Source organism: Haemaphysalis longicornis, unplaced genomic scaffold, assembly GCF_048455015.1.
Source record: "Haemaphysalis longicornis isolate Haplotype H1 unplaced genomic scaffold, Haemaphysalis longicornis Haplotype H1 scaffold_1, whole genome shotgun sequence".
NCBI lineage: Eukaryota > Metazoa > Arthropoda > Arachnida > Ixodida > Ixodidae > Haemaphysalis > Haemaphysalis longicornis.
The window spans coordinates 391,049,967-391,072,789 of record NW_027526203.1 but is presented as its reverse complement, the minus strand read 5'-3'; the positions used below and the strand labels follow the sequence as shown (position 1 = coordinate 391,072,789).

The 22,823-nt window shown below is 47.8% G+C and overlaps 1 protein-coding gene across 1 annotated transcript in view; it reads right to left on the bottom strand.

Moving 5' to 3' along the window:
• The window catches only part of LOC144155278 (carboxypeptidase Q-like), a 51,765-nt gene that overhangs the window by 17,904 nt on the left and 11,038 nt on the right, over positions 1–22,823 (bottom strand). The window contains exons 2-4 of the mRNA XM_077686611.1: positions 21,887–22,200; positions 18,499–18,748; positions 4,814–4,917 (exon numbers count right to left, since the gene is read on the bottom strand). Coding sequence (XP_077542737.1) covers positions 4,814–4,917; positions 18,499–18,748; positions 21,887–22,200 — 668 coding nt within the window. The remainder of the gene's footprint in view (positions 1–4,813; positions 4,918–18,498; positions 18,749–21,886; positions 22,201–22,823) is intronic.

Genomic DNA, 22,823 nt, shown 5'->3' with positions numbered 1-22,823 from the left:
GTTTCGTATGACGTCACTTGACTATGCTACTGTACGGCTCGCCGACCCCCCGACAGAATCAGACGGCTCAGCGTTTAGTCGGCCGGCGGCTGGCGGGTCGCCGAAATTCGTTCGCTCAGTTGAAACTAAGCCACGGCACATTTGTGCCAAGAAGAATGTGTCTTTAGTTTGTTCGTTTGTACATTGAACCATAGACCTAGTGACTCCACATAAGCGCACATGCGACGCTTCGCTGCCTGGTACGCTAGCAGAAAAATCTAAGGCCAATAGCGGGAGCAGAGTTATACGAAGTTAATATAGGTACTAAGGAATTAAAATCAACCGAAACTTTTACCGTAGAGCGTAAAACCAGGGTGCGGGGGGCACTTTTTGCGCTGTGTGAACTAGCACAGCGGTAAGCAGTACGACCACACATCTGCGAATGCTTTTCTGTCTAAGGAATGCAGTCGGTAGACATAAGATATTGTGGGAATTTCGGGACGCTTACTGCCCGAGCGCTATAAATAGTCAACTAAGCTGCTTGCAATGCTACAAAGAAATAAAAATGTAAACTGGCTATACATTATATAGGCTATATTTCTACCCCTGGCAACAGGCTATACATTATATAGGTACTTATATTTTCACCCGGGGCATCGCTGGCTTATCGCCAAGTGGTCTGGAGCACTAGGTATATTGTCACGTGGCCAAAGACGACGCAGTTGTCTTCAGGGAAAACAAGTTTATTGGAGCGAACTTGTGCTCCCCTAACAACTCAAAGAATACAGGCGGCGAAGCAGCAGTCAACAAAGTAACGTGCGAAGGCGAGCGTCGACGATTCGAATTAAAGCCGCGGCGACTGCTCTGCAGGCGTTTATCTTTCGGCGCGAGTGTTTCTCGAACCGTCGATTTACATCCAGAACAAAGAAGATTATGCTAGGCTGTTCACGTTAGTTCGGAATGCTCTCCCTATCAGAAGAGATAACACAGGCGGCATAGAAAGAAAGAATGGAACTCGCGCTTCCCTTGGCACACAGATAACACACACCGATGCAGCCAGGCGGTAAAAGCAAAACATAAACAAACAAATAAACAAACAAACCAAATGCATGGTACGCGGCAATATTGTTTTGCAAGTCTCAAGTTCGATCCCCCGGTAATGCATGATTTTCTTTTTACGTAGTTGATTTATTTGTTTTTGGGCAATGTCTTCTACACTGAATTCACCATTTTTGCGCTGTAACGTTCGTTTGTCCCCGATAGAGTTCGCAGAACGCGTGCAGACTGACACTGACGCGCTGGCGTGTTCTCGTTGGCGTGATGTTGCCATAAGCACCGCCTGATTGCGGGCGCAGTCCTGAATCAGCCGACCTGTGATTTGGTGAGAAAACGCATCTTACGATACAGGCACAAGCCAGGCAAGCTCTAAATACGGGGGAAAAGTGGATCGCCTTTGAGCATCTGCGGTGACGCGGAGGGCGTTCATCCACTGCGTACGCCTCGGCTAGTAATTGTTACGATTCCCAGCCGTGTTGGTGGGCTTATCTGACGCATTTGATAGCCGACAGTATGGCAGAAGCGCGATATGCGGATTACTGAGATATCAAGAATACCCATCCAATAATAACGTCGGATGCCAAGCATGCTGTTTCACAGAACCGAAACCGAAACTGGTTTGAATTCTAATCTTGGACATCGTCCAATCGCGCAGCACCTTGTATTGACGTCAGTGCTGTTAGTTGGTGGAGCCGCCGCAAACCGCGCATGGTAGTTTTTCTTCTTTCAGGCTTTATAAAACAAATACCGCCTTATTGCCCGGATAAATGGGGAAAAGTGTGTTTATTTGAGCCAGCCTACGCAGTGCAAGCAAAAACAGGAGCTTGACAAATTCACTTCAGTGACCCTCTAAACGGGAGGTATTTTCAAGGTAATTAGCTGCTGTCGTTAACTCAGCCATATGCTATTTTTGGCGTCCAGCTACCTTGCAGAGCTTCAATGTTCTGCAACCTATACTACTTACTATGAAAGCTCTTTTGCGGGGCAACCTTCTTGTACCATCACCACATCTGGCAATAACAAACAAGGAATGAATTTTGCGGTCCCCCTGAAGTTTATGTAGATTTTAGCTCACACTATTTTGACCCAAGAAAACGTGGAAGTGGGGGAGTGCTAGAAAAGACAAATACCCATACCAAGATTATTTAAAACAAATTTAACATAGGTTACAAGCACAACATCGTACACCTTGATGGATGAAACAAAAACAACAACCTTACTGCTATACAGAAAGCCATAGTTATGCTAACGTTTATACACCAAGAAATTTAAATTTATGTAAACAGCTGTAACGTTGAACGAAGTTTAGCTCTTCTCAGATAGGATAAAAATTTCTTGTTGTATAAGCGCATAGACTTGAACTGTTCCTACCTTGACGAAACATTGAACGAGGCAGTTCGCGCACCAAACAAACCAACGGGGTTCCCGCACGTATGTCCCGACACTTTAGCTATTCCGCCAGCATCAATTTAGCTTTGATAGGGCACTAACGAAGGCTCACTGTAGACAGACGATGTTCTGAAGCAACGCGGCGAACGAGCGAGCAAGGGGCGCTCGGACGGAAACGCGAGCACGCCAAATTCAGAAGATCCGCTTGGAGCTCTGTTCCGGTGGCGGCCCTCGGGAATAGTCGCGTCCTCGCCTCGCCGAAGCCGGCAAGCCAAGAAAGCGACGTCACCCGGTGCCGTCACGTGACATTAACGGTGCCGAAAATGCTCTCCTGCGGGCCCTTCCGTTTGCCTGACTCGAGAGAGACTACCGGGCCCCGACTCCGTCAGTTACTGTGCATGCAGCTCGCTTCGGCTTGAGCGGCCGCCGTTTTCTCCCTAGCGTGGGGTCGCCGCACGTAACGGGAGTCGGATTTGCATGCACCCTCTGGCTTGGCGCTCGCTGCTTGCGCAGGTGATTTGAGTTGTTATTGGGTTGCTCGGATAGTCTGGTGGTCGGTTGCGGTCCTATATCCACGGTCCATCACCCGCAGCGCTACGGTGGCGCACGCCACTGGATTACCTGCCCTGTGCTGGTCGGGCTTTCTGGCTTGACGGTTGACGGTACGGTCGGGAGGTACTCCCCCTCTATGCCCCGAAGCTAGGAGTGTCATACCAGGGCTGGTTGTTGTACCGTGGAAAACCCGGAATTAAATTGAGTTCTGAGGAGCTACTTTGTCTTCTAGGAGTAACTGCACACGCGTGGCGAGGGCCGCCACTGCCGCTCACGGCTTGGCTTGCTCGAACCCATGGTGGGAACCTTGGCAGCCTGCGCTGCATTACACAGATGAGGCCCACACTATCCACAGTCACTCAGCTAAGGACGACTTGCTATCAGTAGTAAGGACCAGGTTGACGCAATCATCCTAGAATTCGCCGAGGTGTTTGATAGAGTACCGCATAGTAAACTTCTTCAAAAACTTCATAACATTGGAATCAATAATAAACTTCTTAACTTTATTAAGGCTTATCTTGACAACCGTTTTCTGTATGCCGAAGTTGATAGTGGTTTTCTCGAACTTCTCTTAGTAACATCAGGCGTGCCCCAGGGCTCCGTTCTGGGGCCTATCCTATTTCTTATTTACGTTAATGATATTGGAAACGTTGCCAACCAGCATACCAAAATCAAACTCTTCGCAGGTGACTTTGTCCTGTACACATTGGTTCGATGATCGGCCGCCGACCAAACTCGACTTGACGACAATCTAGTTAGTGTTGCTGATTGGGGCAAGGACTGGGAGGACGGTTATAAATGTGGACGAGTGCGGTGTCATCCGCACTTCTAACAAGGTACTTCCCTGAAAGAAGGGTATTACATATAAAACGCACCAATAAGGGAAGTAGCAGCAATAAAATATTTGGCAGTGACAATCACGCGAACACTAAGTTGGAAAGATCACATTTATAGACAGAGCTTCGAGCCCTACGGATCCAAGAAGCCTGGATATTCCTCCTCGCCCCCAAGACGCAAGCTTTCCAACGTCCCACCCCGAGAAAATCTGACTGCTTTTAAAATACTTTTTATGCCCAGTTTAGACCATGCGACAGCTTTGTGAACCCGAATAAAAAAAATCATATTACCAAATTTGAAAAAATACAGGGTATCGGTGCGAGATGCATTTGTAACAGGTACAGAGAGGACTGGTAGTGTTACAGAAATTAGTAGTTTTGTTGCGGTGCGAATAAGAGTTGAAGGTCTTGCATCTCATGTATAATGATACATTACTAATTTACTTGTCTCTCTAAATAACCGCTTTGTCTCGCGCCAACGCTCAATCTAATAATGGCAAACTGCTCGAACAATATCGCGCGGATATTGATATGTTCAAGTCATCATTTTTACCCAGCGCCATAGCAGCCTGGTTTCAGTTACCAAAGAGAGTTTTTGACAGCCCCAATGTTGAAGTGTTCCTCGCAACATATAAAGCTTTGTCCGAATGATGCTTATTTTTCCTCTTTCCATATCTTCGTGGTGAATCTCTCTAATGTGTTTTTGCATTGTATGGGCTGCCTGGACTTAATAAGTCTACCGTACTGTAAATGAATGAATGAATAATAAAATTTATGAGAAAATTTGTGCAGAAACTCCTTACTATTTAAACCGAAATTTTTAACTGATTTCTTCCGGAAGTTTTACAAAGTTCTCTTAAAACGAGGACTCATCCTTTTTCCTTTTTTGCCACAACTGAGTTCGAAAATTCTGGAAAAAACATTTACGTAACATTCCTGCTTCTGATCCGAAGCGGGATAAACATGTACGCTCGCGCAAGTAGCCTATAAGCAGAGCTCACCTCCTTGGGAAACTTGGTGCCAGTCCACTGGACGACGATGTTCCTCGAGACCACCTGCTGCGGCTCCCCAGGGTCCATGCTCAGGTGAATGAGCACTTCCTGCCCTGCAGACATGAGAGATGATTTGACCGCGCACTGCGCCGAACTCAGGCTGCGCAGCACTAACTCAATGGGCATCCTTGTTATGGTGCACCACTAAAGCGCGCACCGAAACGGAACGATGTTTACAGGGTACCGAGCTTGAGCCGAACCGAAGAGTGCGCTCCAGTCATCAGTTACCACAATCTTGTTCCGACACGGTGATTAAATAGAGCTGGTGGAAGCCTACCAGATACAAAAGCAGGCCGACAGGCAACAGTTCAGGCAACAGGCAACAGTCAACACTGCGGAAGGCTTTCTGGGCTGTACAAGTGGACAAGCTATTGGCAGCGCTTAGCGATATTCTCTAGCAAAATATGAACGCCGTAATGCTTTCGGAGTTAACGAGCTCTCATGCAAGAAAACAAGCTGCATTGTGGAAGGCCCCTCATTCCACGCGGTACATATTGGGTTTGCAATTGAAGTTGGACCACAGTGTAAGAAATATATTCTTACTCCGTGGTTTGGACTGAAAATTGCTCGGCCAGCCAACAATAGGGGCAAAATGCTATATACTATATCCTCTTCCCTAAAATATTTTACTGCAGCACTTTTTGTGCCTTTATCTAGTTGCAGCATAAACACACACGCACGCACACACAAACACTTATATATTTATGTAAGCCATCTACCCTATCCTCCTAATCCTATGTACTCTTTCCTCCCTACCCCATCTCCCCTACACCAGCAGGCGTTCCGGTGTCCGCCCCTAGGCGAGACAATTTACGCCTGTTGGTGGACCTTCCTTTCTTTCTTTTGTGCAATAAATACATACATACACACGCACGCACGCACGCACGCACACACACACACACACACACACACACACACACGCACGCACACACGCACACACACACACACGCGCACACACACACACACGCACACACACACACGCACACACACACACACACGCGCACACACACACACACACACACACACACACACACACACACACACACACACACACACACACACACACACACACACACACACACACACACACACACACACACACACACACACACACACACACACACACACACACACACCGAGCCACCTAATCGAACCACCGTTTGTTTCGGTTCGACACCCTGCTTTTAAATCTGGTTTATGAAAGCTCTAAAACACTTGCAGACACTAAGAACGCATGGTGTATAGGATCGTACACTTCTTTACAGGCATTACATAGCAACACGACCCTAATTGCATACTCATTGAAAAAGTTGCTTCGAGCACTGTTTGCCAGGATAATATTTAACATTCAATATGGTGGCTTCTTGTAGAGTCAGCAGATGCACTTTTCACGGAGCGTAGAAACAACTGTGCAGAACTAGAGACGTGAGAATAATGAGCAAATCATTGCGTACGTATATGCATCATACGTGTTTACGTTCGCTTCTTTTCGTCATACGCTGCAAGTTTGATGGAGAGAAAGGGGGACATGGAAACATTAACCCCAGAGGGGGATCCTGGACAAGTGGCTGCATGCGAATACTTTCATCGTGTATCCCTAACGAATGTTTGCATGCCATTTGATCGGGGGGCGGCCCTCGTTCACAGAGGACGCGATGAAAGCCCGCGCTGGGGTGACTTCGTAGCGAAACTAATTTCATCACTGCCGCCGCGGCTGAGCGTCGCAGTTAATGGCATGCCCTGCAAGAGGAAGTAACGGGCAAAAGAAGAGATTTCGGAGTTTAGACGCCAGTACCTTCAGTACAACCTCGGCAGTCGCGCCAAGGAGATTCCCAAGGCCCACGAGCGGCGTCTATTAAGATTCGTGACTAACACACAAGCTGGGCAAATCGACGGCGCAAGAGTCACTATATAAACTATATAACACGCCAGCGGCTGCAGCGCAAGGAAAACGGCACCAGAGAGGACGAACGGTTCGCCCGCAAAATGCAAGACTGTAAATCGCCTGGAGAACACTTGAAAGGGCGACTAATTAGGAGCTGTATGGGAAGTGCGGGACGACTGTGGCTGGAAAGTGGCGTGCAGCGTGCTAGTCAAGAACACTCTGCACTGCTCTTCAGTATTTCCCAAATTAGGTTGTTAGCAGCCCAGACTCAACGCCTTCTCGACATGCTATAATTAATTATGCGGTGCCCTTAGGTGCAACAGCCTCTGTCTCGCGTACTTTTGTACCAGTCTCAGCTGCGAAAAAAAAAAAGCGAAAAGTTATCGCGTTTTTTTTTTTCAGCGATTGATTAGCCGGTAATTTGGGCAAACGTTTTTAGGGCTGGTTTTTCGGTTCTGTTCTATTACTGTTTGATGGTATATAAGGTGACTATATAAATTTATTGCAAAAACCTTATTTATATTTGTCAGTACCTATACTTCTCTTTTCCTTCTGTCGTCCCGTTTTTCCCAGTAGCCACAGACAGTTACACAACTGTGCAGGAACGAATCCAGCACTTTTAGGACATCACATTTCTTTTAGGACTTCTTTCTCTGAAGTTCTCAAATGTTCTGCGGAGTTTTCTGGCCCTGTTAGCGTGGAAGGCGAAACCTTGCTTGGCGTTAAATCTTATGTTTAAAGGATATAGTTCTAGCAAGTCCCATATAGGGATCGAATTCATCTAGGGTTTATGTCAATTTATATATGTTGCTAATATATACTCATGGTAAATGTCTAATATCGACTTAATAAACCGGTTTATAGGTTGCAGCCCCCATTGTCCGCAAATGTTGAGTGTACCAGATTATTCCTTTCTTTTTTAGAAACGAAAGAGTGGTTGACAATATGCAGGAGGCCTTCCAGTGACTCACAAAACATCTTTATCATTGGAACTGTAATTCTATTTGGGCCTGTTGCTGCATCGGGCACACGCTGCAACACGTCGTATAATTCACCCCTTGTAACCTCCTCAAAATTTACAGCCGGGCTCAGTACAGGGGAACCAGGGGGTCCAGCTCAGGGTGTCGAGAAGTAAAACGAGCCTGCAGTCCTTGAGCCAATTGATCGAGGAGGATTTTTAAGGTGGTTGGGGTGTGTATGAAGGAATCAAGGTTTGGTGCAGTAATGCCGTTTTTTCCATACCGCAAGAAGTTGAAGAGCGCACGCCTATTATAAGTTATTGAGAGAATAGCGAACCGGTTTGTGTTGTACATCTCTTTTGCCCGTGCAACTGTACGTTAAGCCCAGCTCGAAAATACTTAAAATTGCTCCAATTATCGAGACATTGATTATACCGTAATTTTTTCCGCGCTGTTTTTCTTCGACGGTAGTCCCTGGTACATTCATCATTCCACCATGGACTGCAAGGCTGTCCTTGAACTGAAGTAGTAGTAAATTTAGCTCGAGAGGCCGAATCCTGTATTAAGGATACTAACTCCTTGGCCCGACATTCATTTTCTTGAGTGGGTATAGAAAGTAGGGCTGAACGCATGAAAAGAGCGCGAGTCCTCTCTTCGTTAGAGACACCTTGAGTAGAATGACCCTCCATTGAACGTGACGTGTTACCCGGAGGGAGGAAGAGCGAGATGAAGACACGTTTAGTTAACATTTCTGCTTGCCAGTTGCAATTGTTCATCGGTGCGTATCATTTTCATCCATGGCGTCATCATCATTCCTAACAATAACGTCTCTTTTAGCGGATCTTGGCCAGTGAGAGTGCCTCGGCGCCTTTTATTTACATTGGACTTTGTCCCCTTTTTTCGTCTCTGCAGGCGGTTATGCGGTTATGCGGATGAAGAAGCAAGAAAATATCTCTCATGTTATTTGGCCATGAGTTTGCCGCCCGGGTCAGATTTTCTACCCACGCTGGGATGACTCCTGGACGCGTTTTTTAGCGGTGGCACGAACAATGTTTTGGTGCCATAAGGTTCAACCGAAGGTCTAGATCTTGCGATTGATAGCCGGCGATCCGCACAGGACTCTAGCTGGAAAAAAAGAACGGATCTAAGGGTTACCTTTGTCAGACAACCCATTCATCAAACTATTCAAAACACTCACAGAAAAAAAATCAGAATTAAAGGGTCGCGGTGCTTACGCGGTGAGGCAGTTTCTGTCGTGAAAGGACGCCGTATGCTAGCATATGTCGTCAAAATGTGGTAAGTGACCAAGCCACTACATGGTGGTCGATGCCTCGGGGCAAAAATTAATAACACCATGGTTCAAACGACTGAGCTTTTTGTACGAATGCCTCGTGAGTTGCGGGAAATGATGCAAAAGCCTCCTTACTTTTTTCCTCCTTTTTGCGGTGCTGTCTTCTCATTCCAAGCCTACCATGGGGCTTGACAAAGCCGTTTCATCTAAAGTAGGGCCTCCTGGTAACTTGAAAGGACAGTCCTAAGCCCGCCGCGGTGGCTCAGAGGGCTAAGGCGTTTTGCTGCTGAGCCCAAGGACGCGGGTTCCATTCCCGGCCGCGGCGGGCGCTTTTCTGATGGAAGCAAAAGGCGAAAACGCCCGTGTATTGCCATTTTCAAAACCTCATACCCAATCAGAAAGGACAATGATTGAACCAATCAGTGACTGGTTCAGTTCTCCCAGTTCCCATCATTCCGACTTTATTGCTCAACTGCGCTTCGGCACTTCCCTCGGCCTCGGAGGTAAGGCACAGACTGCCTAAAGCAGCAGATGTCATTGCTGAAAACTGTTCCGATGTGGTGCTAGAGGTGGGCCTATATTCTTTAAATTCTCAGGTCTCTTGACGAAAACTCTTCTTATATGGGGCTACAGGCTCCGCCTCATATTTCATCGTAGGTTGGCTCGCACCAAAGATGCAACTCATTGTAAACTGCTCAAATGAAGAACTGATACACTGGAGATGGCAGCCGTAGTTTCGCCACAGCTAAGTTCGCCATAACGTGCCTTCGGGTATTACAGTGGAGTGGCCATCTTGCTCCATCTGCTTATCTCATCTCTGCTTACTGGTAGCTTATTACGACGTCATTCTCCTCAAAATTTGCAGTTCTTTTTTTCCTACAACATGTTCGCTCTTTCTGCCTAGACTGGCTTAAATAGGAGAGCTTTGTTCGTACCAGACAGCGTTTGGCGCAATGCTCACATAAATTTGTGATCGAGAAATTGCTGCTGTTGACTTTGATTCAACATATTTAACTTTGATCTAGCATAAAGTAACGTCGACAGTGCCATGAGATACTGCATTTTCTGCGTGTAAGAAATGGGTAATTATTTGCTGGGAGTTTTATTCACGCAATGCTCCCGGAAGCACTTTCACTAACTCCTGTGACAAGTAGATGTTGGAGTAGCCAGCTACTGGTCACACTATGTTAACTGATGACACCCTGTTATACCATAATACTAGTGCTGTTTTGTGTGGCCAGTCTAGGTTTGTTTTGAATATTATTTTTGCAAGCAGAGGCCTTCTTGCCGCGTGGTCTGTGTCTGTTTTTAACATCTATAGTACTGGTGTCGCTGCTTTTTTTCGCATTTTGGTCCCCCAAACGAGGCTCTGGTCATGTGTCCTCGGCACATTTTCCCTGGCTTTATTTTTTTTGCGCACATGAGACGTTGTGTACGGGCTCATGGTGAATGTTTAGCCTTTTGTGGCGTATTTGCGGTGACGCGCCTCACACCGTGTCATATTTTAAGAAGAAAACCAAGGTGAAAGTGACTTGAAAAAAAAAATACGGGGAACATTGAATCTTGAGGAAGCGGGGACCGAGAATTAAAGCGAAAGGATAGTAAGCGTAAAACATGAAATGAAAGTTGGTGCGGAGGCGCTAACTTTACAGATTGTCTGCGTTGGGAGTGGGGGTGGCGCAAGTGGAAGGGGGGGCCAGCTCAGGTGTCCAACGATGGGCGAGACAGTTGGCCGTCGTGATTTCCCCGGGTTGCACCAGAGTCCTTGAATGGTTGCACTAACCGCGATCCAAGCAATAGCGAATAATCGGAAATAGGGTGTTGATAGCTCATATTTTGTAAGTCGTTGAACGCAGCTAGTGCATGGCGATTGTACGATATAGGGAAGAGGCGTATCCCATGCGGCCCCGTGTGATTAAACTAAAAAAAAACAAAGGACGAGCAGCTTGTCGAACAAATTATACAATAAATAGAACAGTTACGTAGGCATTTATTCTATTTACCTAACTGTTATTCGGGTAAATCTACGTTTTTTTTATTTCATTCTCCTGTAAGTTAAGAGCAAAATAAATGATTATTTGGTTGTTTTCTGTGTTTTGCAGATAAATAAAGGAGATAGCCTTGTGCTCATTTTTCTCGATTTCATCGTGGTTTTCGTGTTGGGGTCCCACGGAGTTTTAAGTAAAGAAATATTTGAGGCTGATGAGCCACGTATTTTGCTTTGGTAGGTTAATCTTTAAAGGTATAGGATCGTTAAAAAACTGTGGTTGATTCCTCTGCCATAGAAGTCGGTAAAACATGACACTGAAATGTGCAGCGAAATCTGCAGCTGAGCATGATTTGCGGGTCGGCGGCTGTCTTGTGGGTGTGCTGGGCGAGCGACGTCCTGCTGGAAGGTCGCTTCGGCGAAGGTGTACTGGCGTCATTTCCGTGACGGATATAACGTCAGTGAAATCTTGGTGTATCCCGGCATAAAACACTTTCGTGTTAAAATATAAAACCCGAAAACGAGCAACCCTGATGATGATTATTATTATGATGATGATGATGATTGCTATTGGTTTCCCCTTTGAAGCGGGGCGATGACATGTCATCTTACCAAAATTAGTACTAAAGGTTGCTTCCCCGCAAGAAGACCCTGTGTGCAGGGGTGCACCCTTTACAGGACGTTTGCTTCGTTGTACTGGCGTCATTTTCGTGAAGGATATGACGTAAGTTAAATCTTCGTGAATCCCGGAATAAAAAACTTTCGTGTTTTATTCCAGGATGAAGATAAACACCTAGTACGTCACCCACTTTCTACCATTAAGCATTCGATCTGCTGAGTGCTCCGATCCCGGAAGATGGTCAGGGGACCACACGGTAATTGAGGCGGGCAAGAGGGGCAGTTTCTGTGCTAGCAAAGCGTTCTGCTAAGTGCTTTTTGAACATTACAAGAAAAAAAAATGTCAAAGACTGCTACACAAAGGACCGCACGCCTGGTATCGTATACAAGATTTTTGAGCTGAGTACTCCTCCTCATGCACTGGGGAGAGGAAAAGAATTCGCGCCAATCCACACTCTGAATGTGGTTAGAAAGCAAAGCTGTAAACGGCACCCACAACGATTACCCATACGACGTCACTTAAATTCACTCACGTCGCTCTACAAATAGCGAAATCAGATAGAAGTGAGATGCACTTAACCACGTCCTTTATTACTTCAAAGCGATATTCCTGGTAAGGTTAAATCCCTTGCATGATGCATGACCGGTGGTTGGTTGAGTTGAATTGGTGTAGCACATTAGTAGAAACTCTTTTTTTTTCAAATTAAATCTCAAACCCGGTGTTAGACGATCTGACTTCTCCGTCTCTGCCGTCGCCGACGGAGGCGACGAGATCGGCGGCCGGGACGGTCGAGAGGTGGGAGGATGAGGAGGAGGAGGAAATACTTCTATTAAGATTTCTGAACGGCCCAGAGTGCGGCCCAGAGGAGTGGTTTCTTCTTCACTGTAGCCCATATGTATCCCGCGCCGCCTGTGCTCTGTCCACCAGCTGAAGCTGGGTAGGCAGGGGGGTCTGGACAGCAGCATCCCCCATTGCTCTTGTTGGGTAGTTCAAAGAAAGAGAGGAGGGTGCTCAGGGCTAAAGTCGCACACCCAGATATACGGAGTGTTCCTACTTTTGAACAAAATTTACATTCAGCGTCTTAGCGATTTTGGTGCATTAAGTGAAGACGCGTCGGGTGTGGGAAGGAGCCGTATTGGATGAGCCGTAGCGTAGTTTGTTGATCTCTGGAAAGGTCAGGGTAAGGCGAGATAGGGTCTGTCTCTGAAGGCGATAATGATGGGTCATGTCCCTGAACGTGACAAGCGGGTGACTGTCCTCGTCCGGTTCCCTAGCCTCAGGGGTAAAAGCGCACGCTTGGTGGGCGTATTCGTTGCGCTCCATGGAAGTGTGGGCGGGTGTAAAGATGAGCTGAATGGAACCGTTGGGGTAGTGCTTTTTTAGCACACGCACTGCAGGTCCGGACACCTAACCCGACTGGTAATTCCGGTAGGCTTGTTGGGGATCGGTCACCACCTTCCGAACCCCTGGTTGAGTGAGAGCCAAGACGATGGTTGCCTCTTCTGCTGCCGTCATGTCTTGCGTCTTGAGTGAGGCACACGCAAGGAGGTTGGTTCTGGAGGTAACCGCGATGATGACGTACTGCTGCCCTCGAACTTGGGAGGCGTCTGTGTAGATAACTGCATGGTGCCCACTGAGGGTGTTGAGCTTTTGGTTAGAAACGTGGCCTTCTATCAGCTCTTCCACCGTGTTGTGGAGCCCCGTGCTAAGCAGCCTCTCTGTAGACGAACTCATGGGGAGACTAATGGCCTGCTCAACCGCCTTTCTAATCATTATATAAAGCATATTTATGTCCTCCTTGCCGATAAGAAGACAGGAGGTTGACGTAAGTGATCCTCGAGAGGACAAAAGCTTGAATTAATCGAAAGGTACCGGATTCCTTCAGGCCTCGCCTCTTGGTGGCAACTCGCCTCATCATGTATATGATTTGATCGATGCTGTGTTTGAGGCGCTGTAAGGATACGTCACTCTTGGTGTTGGCCTGAAGACGTAGGCCCAGGATCTTGATGCTGGTTCTTGGAGTGATGGCCTGGCCATCAAGGAGTATTTCAATGTGTTCCTTGATGTGTCGTTGGGCGTGAGGGCGGACGACAAGGAGCTGTGATTTTTTACGTGAACACTGGAGGCCACAGGCTTTAGCACATTGGCGTACTAGAAGTGTGATGACATGCGTTGGTGCGAGCTTACTTTATTTTTTGGAACTCCTAGCACATGCACAAGGCGCGCACAGGGCCGCTAGACGTGCCGCAGGCGGGGCGCACAGCGGCGCGAGAGGTCGGGTGACGCTATCACGTGGCATTCAGGGGGGTAATGCAGGGGGGTAAACCCGTATATGTTCTTGGTTAGTGCACCACCTGTCTTCCCCGTCTCCGCGTGGGCTTGCCACTAAATCTACAAGACAACGGCCTCTAGCTTTGTTATTCTGTTATTTCCAGGTTCGATTCCTGGCGGTGCCAGTAAATTCTTTTATTTGTTCGCGGGAGTTTTCTGTTGACACCAACGGTCGCGAAAGAAGCCTTGGGGGGTAGAGGTAAAAAGCTTTGGTTTAAAATCTACTGGAACGAGTCAGGCAGAGCAACAAGACCGTCCGGCTACAAAACTGTCGCTCAGTACTGCGAAAGATCAGATCGCAAAACAGACTTCGGAGAAACATTCCGACAGCGTGCCCAACTGGAGAAAAAGACTGCTACTGAAGTCGCACGTATTTAGAAAGCAGCAAAGAACACAAATCCTTCCCTCCCAACCCTCCAACTTGCGTACTCACCGGCACTGCTCTCTCGACAGAGGCGTTTTGTGAGTGACCGGCGCTACAACGTGGCCCCAGTCACCCCTGAGGAGGGCACCGAGCTGGTTCCCAAAACTTTTGGTTCTTGGTTAGTACTTTTGGTTGGAGAGAGCGATTTTAGTTCCTCAACTACTGCGTTGATTCATCTAGGAGCCGTCTTGGGCTAGTCAACTGCACAACGACGTGAATGAAATCGTTGCCACCAATATATCGGGATGGCCCCGACCGAGCGGCTGTGAGCCAGCGTGTGGCGCCGATACACCCAGGCCCGTACGAATCTGATATTTTATTCAAGAGTTCCTTTTTTATCGCTTCGTAACCTTCTTCAATTCGGATTTCCTCTATTGTCTGGTGGCTGCTTCACTGGTAAGCCCGAAGCTCAAATTTTATACTGTTTTCATTTTCCCAAGAGGCCAATGTCAATTACCTTGTTTGCAAATGTGTGATGGAATATTTTCTACAACGTACGAAAGAAAACGAAGACATCGTCTCCGACAAACATTCACGCGATCAGCCGTGCACTGGCCGTAGACGACTAATGTACGGCCAGTCGTCTCTTTCTTCATTATATGTCCTCTTTCTATCTGCTCCCATTCTCAGTAACCAGGTAATAATTGAAATAAAGAGAGTTGACAATGTATCTATTTCAAACGTACTGAAATGCTCACCTAGAAAAATTTCCAGCATGCAGTTGCTGCCACAGAGGATGCCTTTAGTGAAAAACCGGTATAGTGCAGGCGTACTTTCCGAATTTCTGGGGCGGTCATTTTCTTTCATATTTTAAACCGCTTTTCCTGCACAATATTCGGAAATAGCTTTTCTAAGGCCATTCCGACTTTTGTTTAATTGCTGGGACGACGTATTTCTCCCCCAGCCTTCTTTCACCAGGCTCCGCCTGTGGTCCTTCAAGGTTCATTTATATTAGGTGTGTTTCTAGACACACGAAAATTTATCTGAATGAAGCGACTAGTTGTCTTGCATGTGGTGCCTTTAAACAGCCCTATCGTCGATGGCTACCCTCCTCCAAGCCCGCGTGAGTCTGCACGAGTTAGCCGGCACAGCGGGCTGCAAAGCTTTCCGAATGCCTCTGCCGATCACCTTAGTGTCATTACCTGACGAGTCCTGAGACTCTCTCTCACCCCTCCAGTGCTCTTGCCAGCACCCCTTCGCTTGGTATCGACTGCACGATGTGGTACTCTCATGGTGCCGTGTATCAGCCTTCATTTTCCCCCTACCTTGCTCTGTTTTGGCGCATTACACCCTGTGCTGCCGCAAGTAGCTCTTGGCCACTTCTTTCTCGGCTGCTCACGGTGTTTTCGTGCTCGCAAGCGACACACCACGATGCTCCTTACTGATAGGATTTTTATTGATGCCTAATTCACTGAAAATGTCGGTGTTCGTGTATTCTGACTCCCCAGTCGGCATCTGGGGTTCCCTAAACCAAGCTCGTGCAGCTATTATTATTTAGTTTGCATAAATAACACACGGCTTTTTATTTTGCTACTTACTTTCCTGATATATTGCCCGTTGTTTATAAATAATTGCGCATCATCAATTACCCTGTGACACCATTTCACATAGCATGTTGTATATTATGCATGCTTGCACTGGCATTTCGAAGCCCGCGCGTTCAGTATCTGTGAAAAAAAAATGTGTGCATTGGTGCCTGAATGAAACATACAAAATTGGTCGAGACAAATCGCTCTTGTCGTGCGACGAGACCGATACCGAGCGACAGAAATCACTTTTGGTAGCTCCAGCCGCAAGTGTGAAAGAGCCTTAATATGGTATCAATGGAAGAAGACATCACTATTATTAATAATAGCAATAATACTAGTTTTATTATTATTATTATTATGAATTGTTTCGTATATGTGAGGGGATGACAAATTTTGTGGGCCCTGGGTGCAAGTTTACCCAGCAACGTCACTGAGCTTGATTCGGCGAACTTGATACGAGTTAAAGAAGACGTCTACGCTTAATTGTAAAAGCGTCACTAGTATCCTTTCCCTTTGTGCCTTTTCCTTCCTGCTACTAGGACTGATAGCCTTCGCCAATCATCCTTGTTAGGCCTATGGTTAGGCTTAACGTTTGGCAGCCCAATCATTAAGCTCAGAGACCTAGCAAAGTCAAGATCACTGTACGTCACTCTGTCTGTTGGTTTGACGGCGTTAAGCGTAATGTTACCCCTAACGACAGGCCAGCGCATATATGTCTCTCCGGACGCCCCGTGAGCGATTCGGCTGGCCCCTTGCAGCAGCGACGCCGTTGGTGATACAGTCGAGTCCACTTATAACGATACCGTTTATTACAATATATCGGATATAACGATGAATAGCTATGGCACCGTCAACTTTTCTATTCTTTCTATGGTAAAATAAACCGCTCATTACAATGCTCCAGTGCCACGATATCGGATATAACGATTGAATCCGGTGATATTGTGCACCAAAAGTGCAACAGTGATGACTCTAGTGACGCGGTAGCGCAGCCTACTCAGGTAGTGTCTTCGTAGGAGGCCCAATGCGTGACACAGTCCCTCGGGGACTTTTTTTCTCCCAAGGACATTTACCTCAGCTAGGTGAAGCACCTGTAGATGCTCTTGGAAGAAATTTGCGCTAGCTTCACACGCGGCAAACAAAGGCGACCGACTGTGGCTTCTTTTCCGCAAATTAGTAGTAGTACCACCTTGCTGGCATGCGAATAAAATGATTTGAGCTCTTCTCTGTCTTTTTATTTCGCAACCCGCTTATAACAATTATCGGTTATAACGATGAGATTTCCTTGGAATTTGGATATTGTCATAAGTGGACTAGACTGTATTCATCTTACGTCCACGAAGTCTAGTGAGGAAGGTAAAGTAGACGTCTATTCGTCCTAAAATCCAAGCAATCATGTGCACGCACCAAATAAACTTATGCCCCAGTTAGCCTGTACAACGCCGCCTGTATTAACATTGCCTGACGCGTCGCGCGCTTTTCAATGGGAAGGGTAGGGACGCTTAGTTCAGGCACTGATCCACTATGTGGCGCGTTCCGGCGGACATCACGCCTTACGTCACTGCTCGCGAGTCGCGAACGCTGCACCCACTTCTACGACGTGTGTCTGTCAGCTTGCCTGTTGGGCTTCAAGGGCCGTTTCGCTTACATCTTAGCCGCGACGGGGCGCTAGTTCTGTGGCACACTGGGGATCTCGTTCAACGTGTCGCTCGCTTCATACTTGCTGCATTTTTCGAAAGATAAAGACGGAGGCGAACTGAAATAGTGTAAGAACATACTGATTGTCGGGTAGACATATAGCTAACAGAAAAACGATATTTTGTGTGGGGCAGCCATTAGTTTACTGATATTTTTTTTCTGGAGTATTTAGAGAAGAAAAACTTGCGTGCGCGTTTTTTGTTCAGGCGCTCACTTCTACGATTACTTTCCGATAATATCACGTGCTTGTAAACTTCAGAAAATTATAGGAAACAAAAGGATAAGCAGCTGGGATGCCGCCACGCTGTCCGGGCGCTTCTACAGTACAGTCCTCAATTTTAGAAGTGCGTACCGATGCGGAGTGCGAACAGCGGGGTCAAAACAATACCTAAATGCGGAGGGGACAGAGGTGGGATGCCCCACTCAGAAAATTTCAGGGCCTGTGATCCGAGTAGATAAGCGCGCAAAGCCGGCATCAGCCTGCTGCAGCGCAAGGGATTTTGCTTCGTGACAAAGGAAGTTTTATCAGTGACAGACCAAGACAGACAGGCATGGTGAAAAACAAGAAGGCGTAAGAGCGCCGCCTCGGGAACGCTAAACAAACTTTCCACTATTTTGCATAGTTTCCGAGAAGCGGCGCTGGCTGGCGGACACGAAAGCACGCTGGAAGGCTACGGAGCGGGGAAGGGTAGGAGAGAGCAACAGGAGAGTGGCTGTTTGGCCATTTTTCGCTCACGCGTTAGGCACTGTTTATACAGGCGGCGTTGGCCTGTATAGGAGCAACAGCTTAACTGCCCGTTCCCTCTGCTCGGTTCAGTTCGAGAGGAATAAAATCGGTAGTGGTCTTTGCGTAACGCCTATGCATGTGCGCGTCGAATAGAGGAAGGAAAGAGCAAGGCGTGCGTGCATACTTCGGTCGACCATGCGCACCAACATGTCGGAGTCCTGCTTGGTGAGCACTGCAGCCCCGATGCGCGGCGCATCCTTTTCGTAGCCCGTGAGACCCGCGAAGAGCGCTGTGCCTGTGAGCGGCTCGGGTGCACGAAATAGCACGCCCAGGGCGCCCAAGCGCGCGGCCTTGGTGGTGCCTTGCAGCAGGTAGCTGGCGTAGTTGCCATGCCCCTTCCACTCGGGCACGTACAGCACGATGTGGCCGCTCACCTGCGGCGCGCCAAGGTCCCGCACTCATCACAGCTGCATGCTTTTATTCGTCTCTAATTACAATATCAGTTGCTCTACCCTTCCACTGAGCTCATGGTCGAAAAAAAATTTGGTGCACCAAACCATCGATATGGCGGCTGATTACCGAGTGAAACTGTTTCAATTTCATTGGATTGCACACAATCACGAAACAAAACACGATTTATCAGGGCGCTGTCAAAAGGAGTGCACGAAACTTCTGTGCCTTGCTGACCGGCGGTGCCAGTAAACGGGACAGGTGGCGGGAGCGGCTGTGTGCAACGCCACCGTTCGCCGACACCACTCTCTCTCCTTCCTCTGTCGAGCCCGTTCCTCCTACCCGGTTTTCTGCACATTTCCCGGCTCGGGTACACCCCCTTCCCCCCTGGGAACGCATTCGGTGTGCGTACAGGGGAAAAAAAGCATTACCCGTACTTTTGTGATTCTAAGCACCCCGCGGTTCTAAGCGCCCTCCCCAACTTTCGGGGAAAAAAATTGAAAAAAAAAATGTTTGCATGCGAATCTAAGCACCTCTATCAACGCAACCATCCCAAGGTGGAGTTCAGACGCGTGGAAGAGGGCCAAGAGTTGACGTTGTGGAAAGTAATTTATTAAGTTTTCAATTAAAAACCGCTTCAACGGAACAGAAGACGAACTGCTGGGATGATACTGAGAGCGGTGGCGCAAGCGGCACAACGGACTCGTATGTTTTTGAGGGTGAATGAGTATCAGGCGTAAGCGGTGGGTTCACTGTCTGTACCTATTTTAGGGGCGAATATCCTTAGGGGCTCGGGCTCTCAGCGTCTCATGTCGTCGCATTCTCATGTGGTCACCTACTAAAACATCCGGACACTCGTTTTCCAACGCTTCGCGCTAGAACGTAACGCGTGCTAAAAGAACACACCGAAACACTCGTTTACCAACGCCTCGGACTAGAACGTTTCACCTCCATGGGCAAAAACGCGTATTAAAAGAACCCACCGGGACATTTGTTTTTCGTTCGCGCTTGCTTGCTTGCTTCTGTTTCGCCCCGTACTCGCTTTAACTTGAAAATTTGCAGTCCTCCGTTTCCAATTTCGCTTCTCCTCGGTCTTCGTAATTGCAATGTCGCGCATAATTGCGCGCGCCGTGTGGCAAAAGAGAGACTTACAATATTAGAGTACACTTATATGAAGTTACGGCCGACACTTACACTTATACGAAGTTACGCTTACACTTATACGAAGTACACTTATACGAAGTTACGAAGTTACGGCCGACAACGAGCACCAATGAGAACGACACCCCAACACGGAAGAAACAAGATAGCGACAATATCTCCTACCATCTTTTTTCAGTCACAAGGAGTAAGCTTTTTTTGTTTTCCTGAACAAATTTTGAGCGCGATAGCTTTTTTATGGCTTGACTAGGCTCATTGAGCAATTTTACGTGGGCACTAGGCGTCCGCAACTGCCTTGGTCCTCAGCGGTCGTTATCAACTGTCTGCGGGAAGACGTCATCACCACCAACCGGAAACGGTGACGCCGGCAGCCAGAAGCGAGCGCCCGCCAGCATCTGGAATCGAGCGCAGCGACGACTGCAGTGTGAAAAGGAGGAGGCCAACGGAGATGCTGCGGCCATAGAGTTTCATACTAATATATACTAGAGGAAAATCTGGCTCTCAATCGCGGGCTGTCCAGGGCGCCGCCATTGCAGCTAGCGACGTTCTTGACGTGCTTGGCTTGGTTAGCCACATGGCTTCTTTTTTTGTCTCGAACTCAAAGTTAACAGAAAATGTTACCATTTTTTTTCTTTTTAAGCTTCTAAATAATCGCTGGCAAATAAACCTTTCTGTGGATGCAGTTTGATAATAACAATACAGCCTGTTGAACGGGCAACTGGTATGGCTCATGAACAGGCAACTTCTCAGCCTGTTCATGAGCCATACCAAGGACAAGTTGAACGTGGCTGCCCGGTACATGAGGGAACGCTCGCTGAAGCGTGGGTCCTCTAGACGGTGCCGCCAGATTTCGCTGTGGTATATATTAGTATGAAACCCTGTGGCTACGGCGAAGAGAGCATACGGGATTGCCTTGCGCAACGGAGAGCTTTTCAGAACTTAGTGCAAGCTTCGCCGGTTGAGCTGGTGTGAAGTCCACAAGGCTGAGGATGACTTTGCATACACCACTCGACGCGAAGAAGACGATGACCTCTTTGATGCATATGACGACCATTACTAGCACCGCAACTATGAAAATAAACAATGATACTGAAACTTAGCTATGTGTCCGGCAATGCTCACCTACAACAGCTTCGCCATTCAGGTCTTGCGCGTGAGTGCAAGCTTCCCTGATTTATTTTCTCGGCTGGTCCTATGAAGCGACACTTAAGTTTGGGCTGCGCGAAACTTTGGCACGGCGCGTCAGCCATGCAACTATGAGGTAACTGGTCAAGATATCATCATATTGCCACTCGTCCATCGAATGTGTGGACTACAGGCGTATTTAATTGGAAACATGGTGCCCTCTCAGGAGCCTCTGTATAGTGCATGATGCCTATAAAAATTGGCTTTACGCTCGCTCTCAGTTCGCCTTCAGCGCTTCGAGAGCACAAATGAAGAATTCGGCAGCTTCGTCCCCCCCCCCCCCCCCCCCTCGATGACCAAGCAACGCTATCGCCTATCACGTCTGCAACTTTTGTTCATTCATTCAGTCGATCATGTTGGCGCTCTAAAGCAAAGTTCAGCTCGGGGGCTGAATTTTTAGTTGTGCTCGTGGTAAAAGCGTCTGCTTCGATTTGGCTGAAAGCGGACAACATGGACGGCATGGATGTGACGCAGGAAAAAAAAAACGAAACAAAGACAGGCCGGAACGAGGGTATTGGCACACATTACAGAGGTCTCGCAACAGGAACTACGTTACGACTTGAAACGGCCGCTAAGCGGACGCCCGTGAAACGGGCACGACTGAGAATTTCGACCCTGTGCCAATTTCTGTCCCAGCAATTGTTCAATAGACTACCAACTCTATGTCTTTATGCAGGGATTTGGTTGGGCTAGCACTGCGGTACGCTGAAAATCGAGTGCGGCAGCGCACAGGAGATTCAAAAGGAGTGTTTCCCGGCGTGACGCGGGAGACTTACGCTGGGGCCCTTCATCTCGAGCTCGGCGAATGACTTGACCACGTCGAGCGGCGCAGTGATCCCTCCGGGCGGGGTGCCGGAGGAGCCGCCCAAGCCGAGGATGTGCAGCTGGTGCTCCTCGGGGCGCACCAGGCGCGCCACTTCTTGCTGGCGGCGCCAGCGCACGGCCAGCACGTCTTCGGTGTGCACGTCCTGGAAGTGGTCCAGCTTGAAGAGCTCCACCAGGTGGTCTATGGACTTCTCCAGCTGCGCGCTGCCCAGCATGCGGCTGCCGAAGCGGTCCGCGAACTGCGACAGCTCGCGGTACGTGCTTCCTGCGGCCACCGCGACGAGCGTCAGTTCATATCTTAGCCAGACGGAGAGAACAGTTCATTTGAAACAGAGCGCCCAACGTTGGAGAAGCATCACGGTGGCACACACACAAAAAAAAAACGAGCAACGCAGTTGACCATCCCCCGTGCTCGTCTGTAAACTTCCGGGAACTCAACGCATATATATATCAGTGGAAAATCTGACACCTGACAAATGCTATGCACGTAACAAAGGTAATGTATACGTCTTCAAAAACAAAATCATCGTAATAAGAAATAGTTTAAAAGGGCGTGCGGCAGTTTCTGTTCGGAGACGTAATATTAGCGCGTATCATGTTCAGTAAATCGTTTTATTTATGCTGTGTTGCCAACAAATGCTATGCACGTAACAGAGGTAATGTATACGTCTTCAAAAACAAAATCATCGTAATAAGAAATAGTTTAAAAGGGCGTGCGGCAGTTTCTGTTCGGAGACGTAATATTAGCGCGTATCATGTTCAGTAAATCGTTTTATTTATGCTGTGTTGCCAACAAATGCTATGCACGTAACAGAGGTAATGTATACGTCTTCAAAAACAAAATCATCGTAATAAGAAATAGTTTAAAAGGGCGTGCGGCAGTTTCTG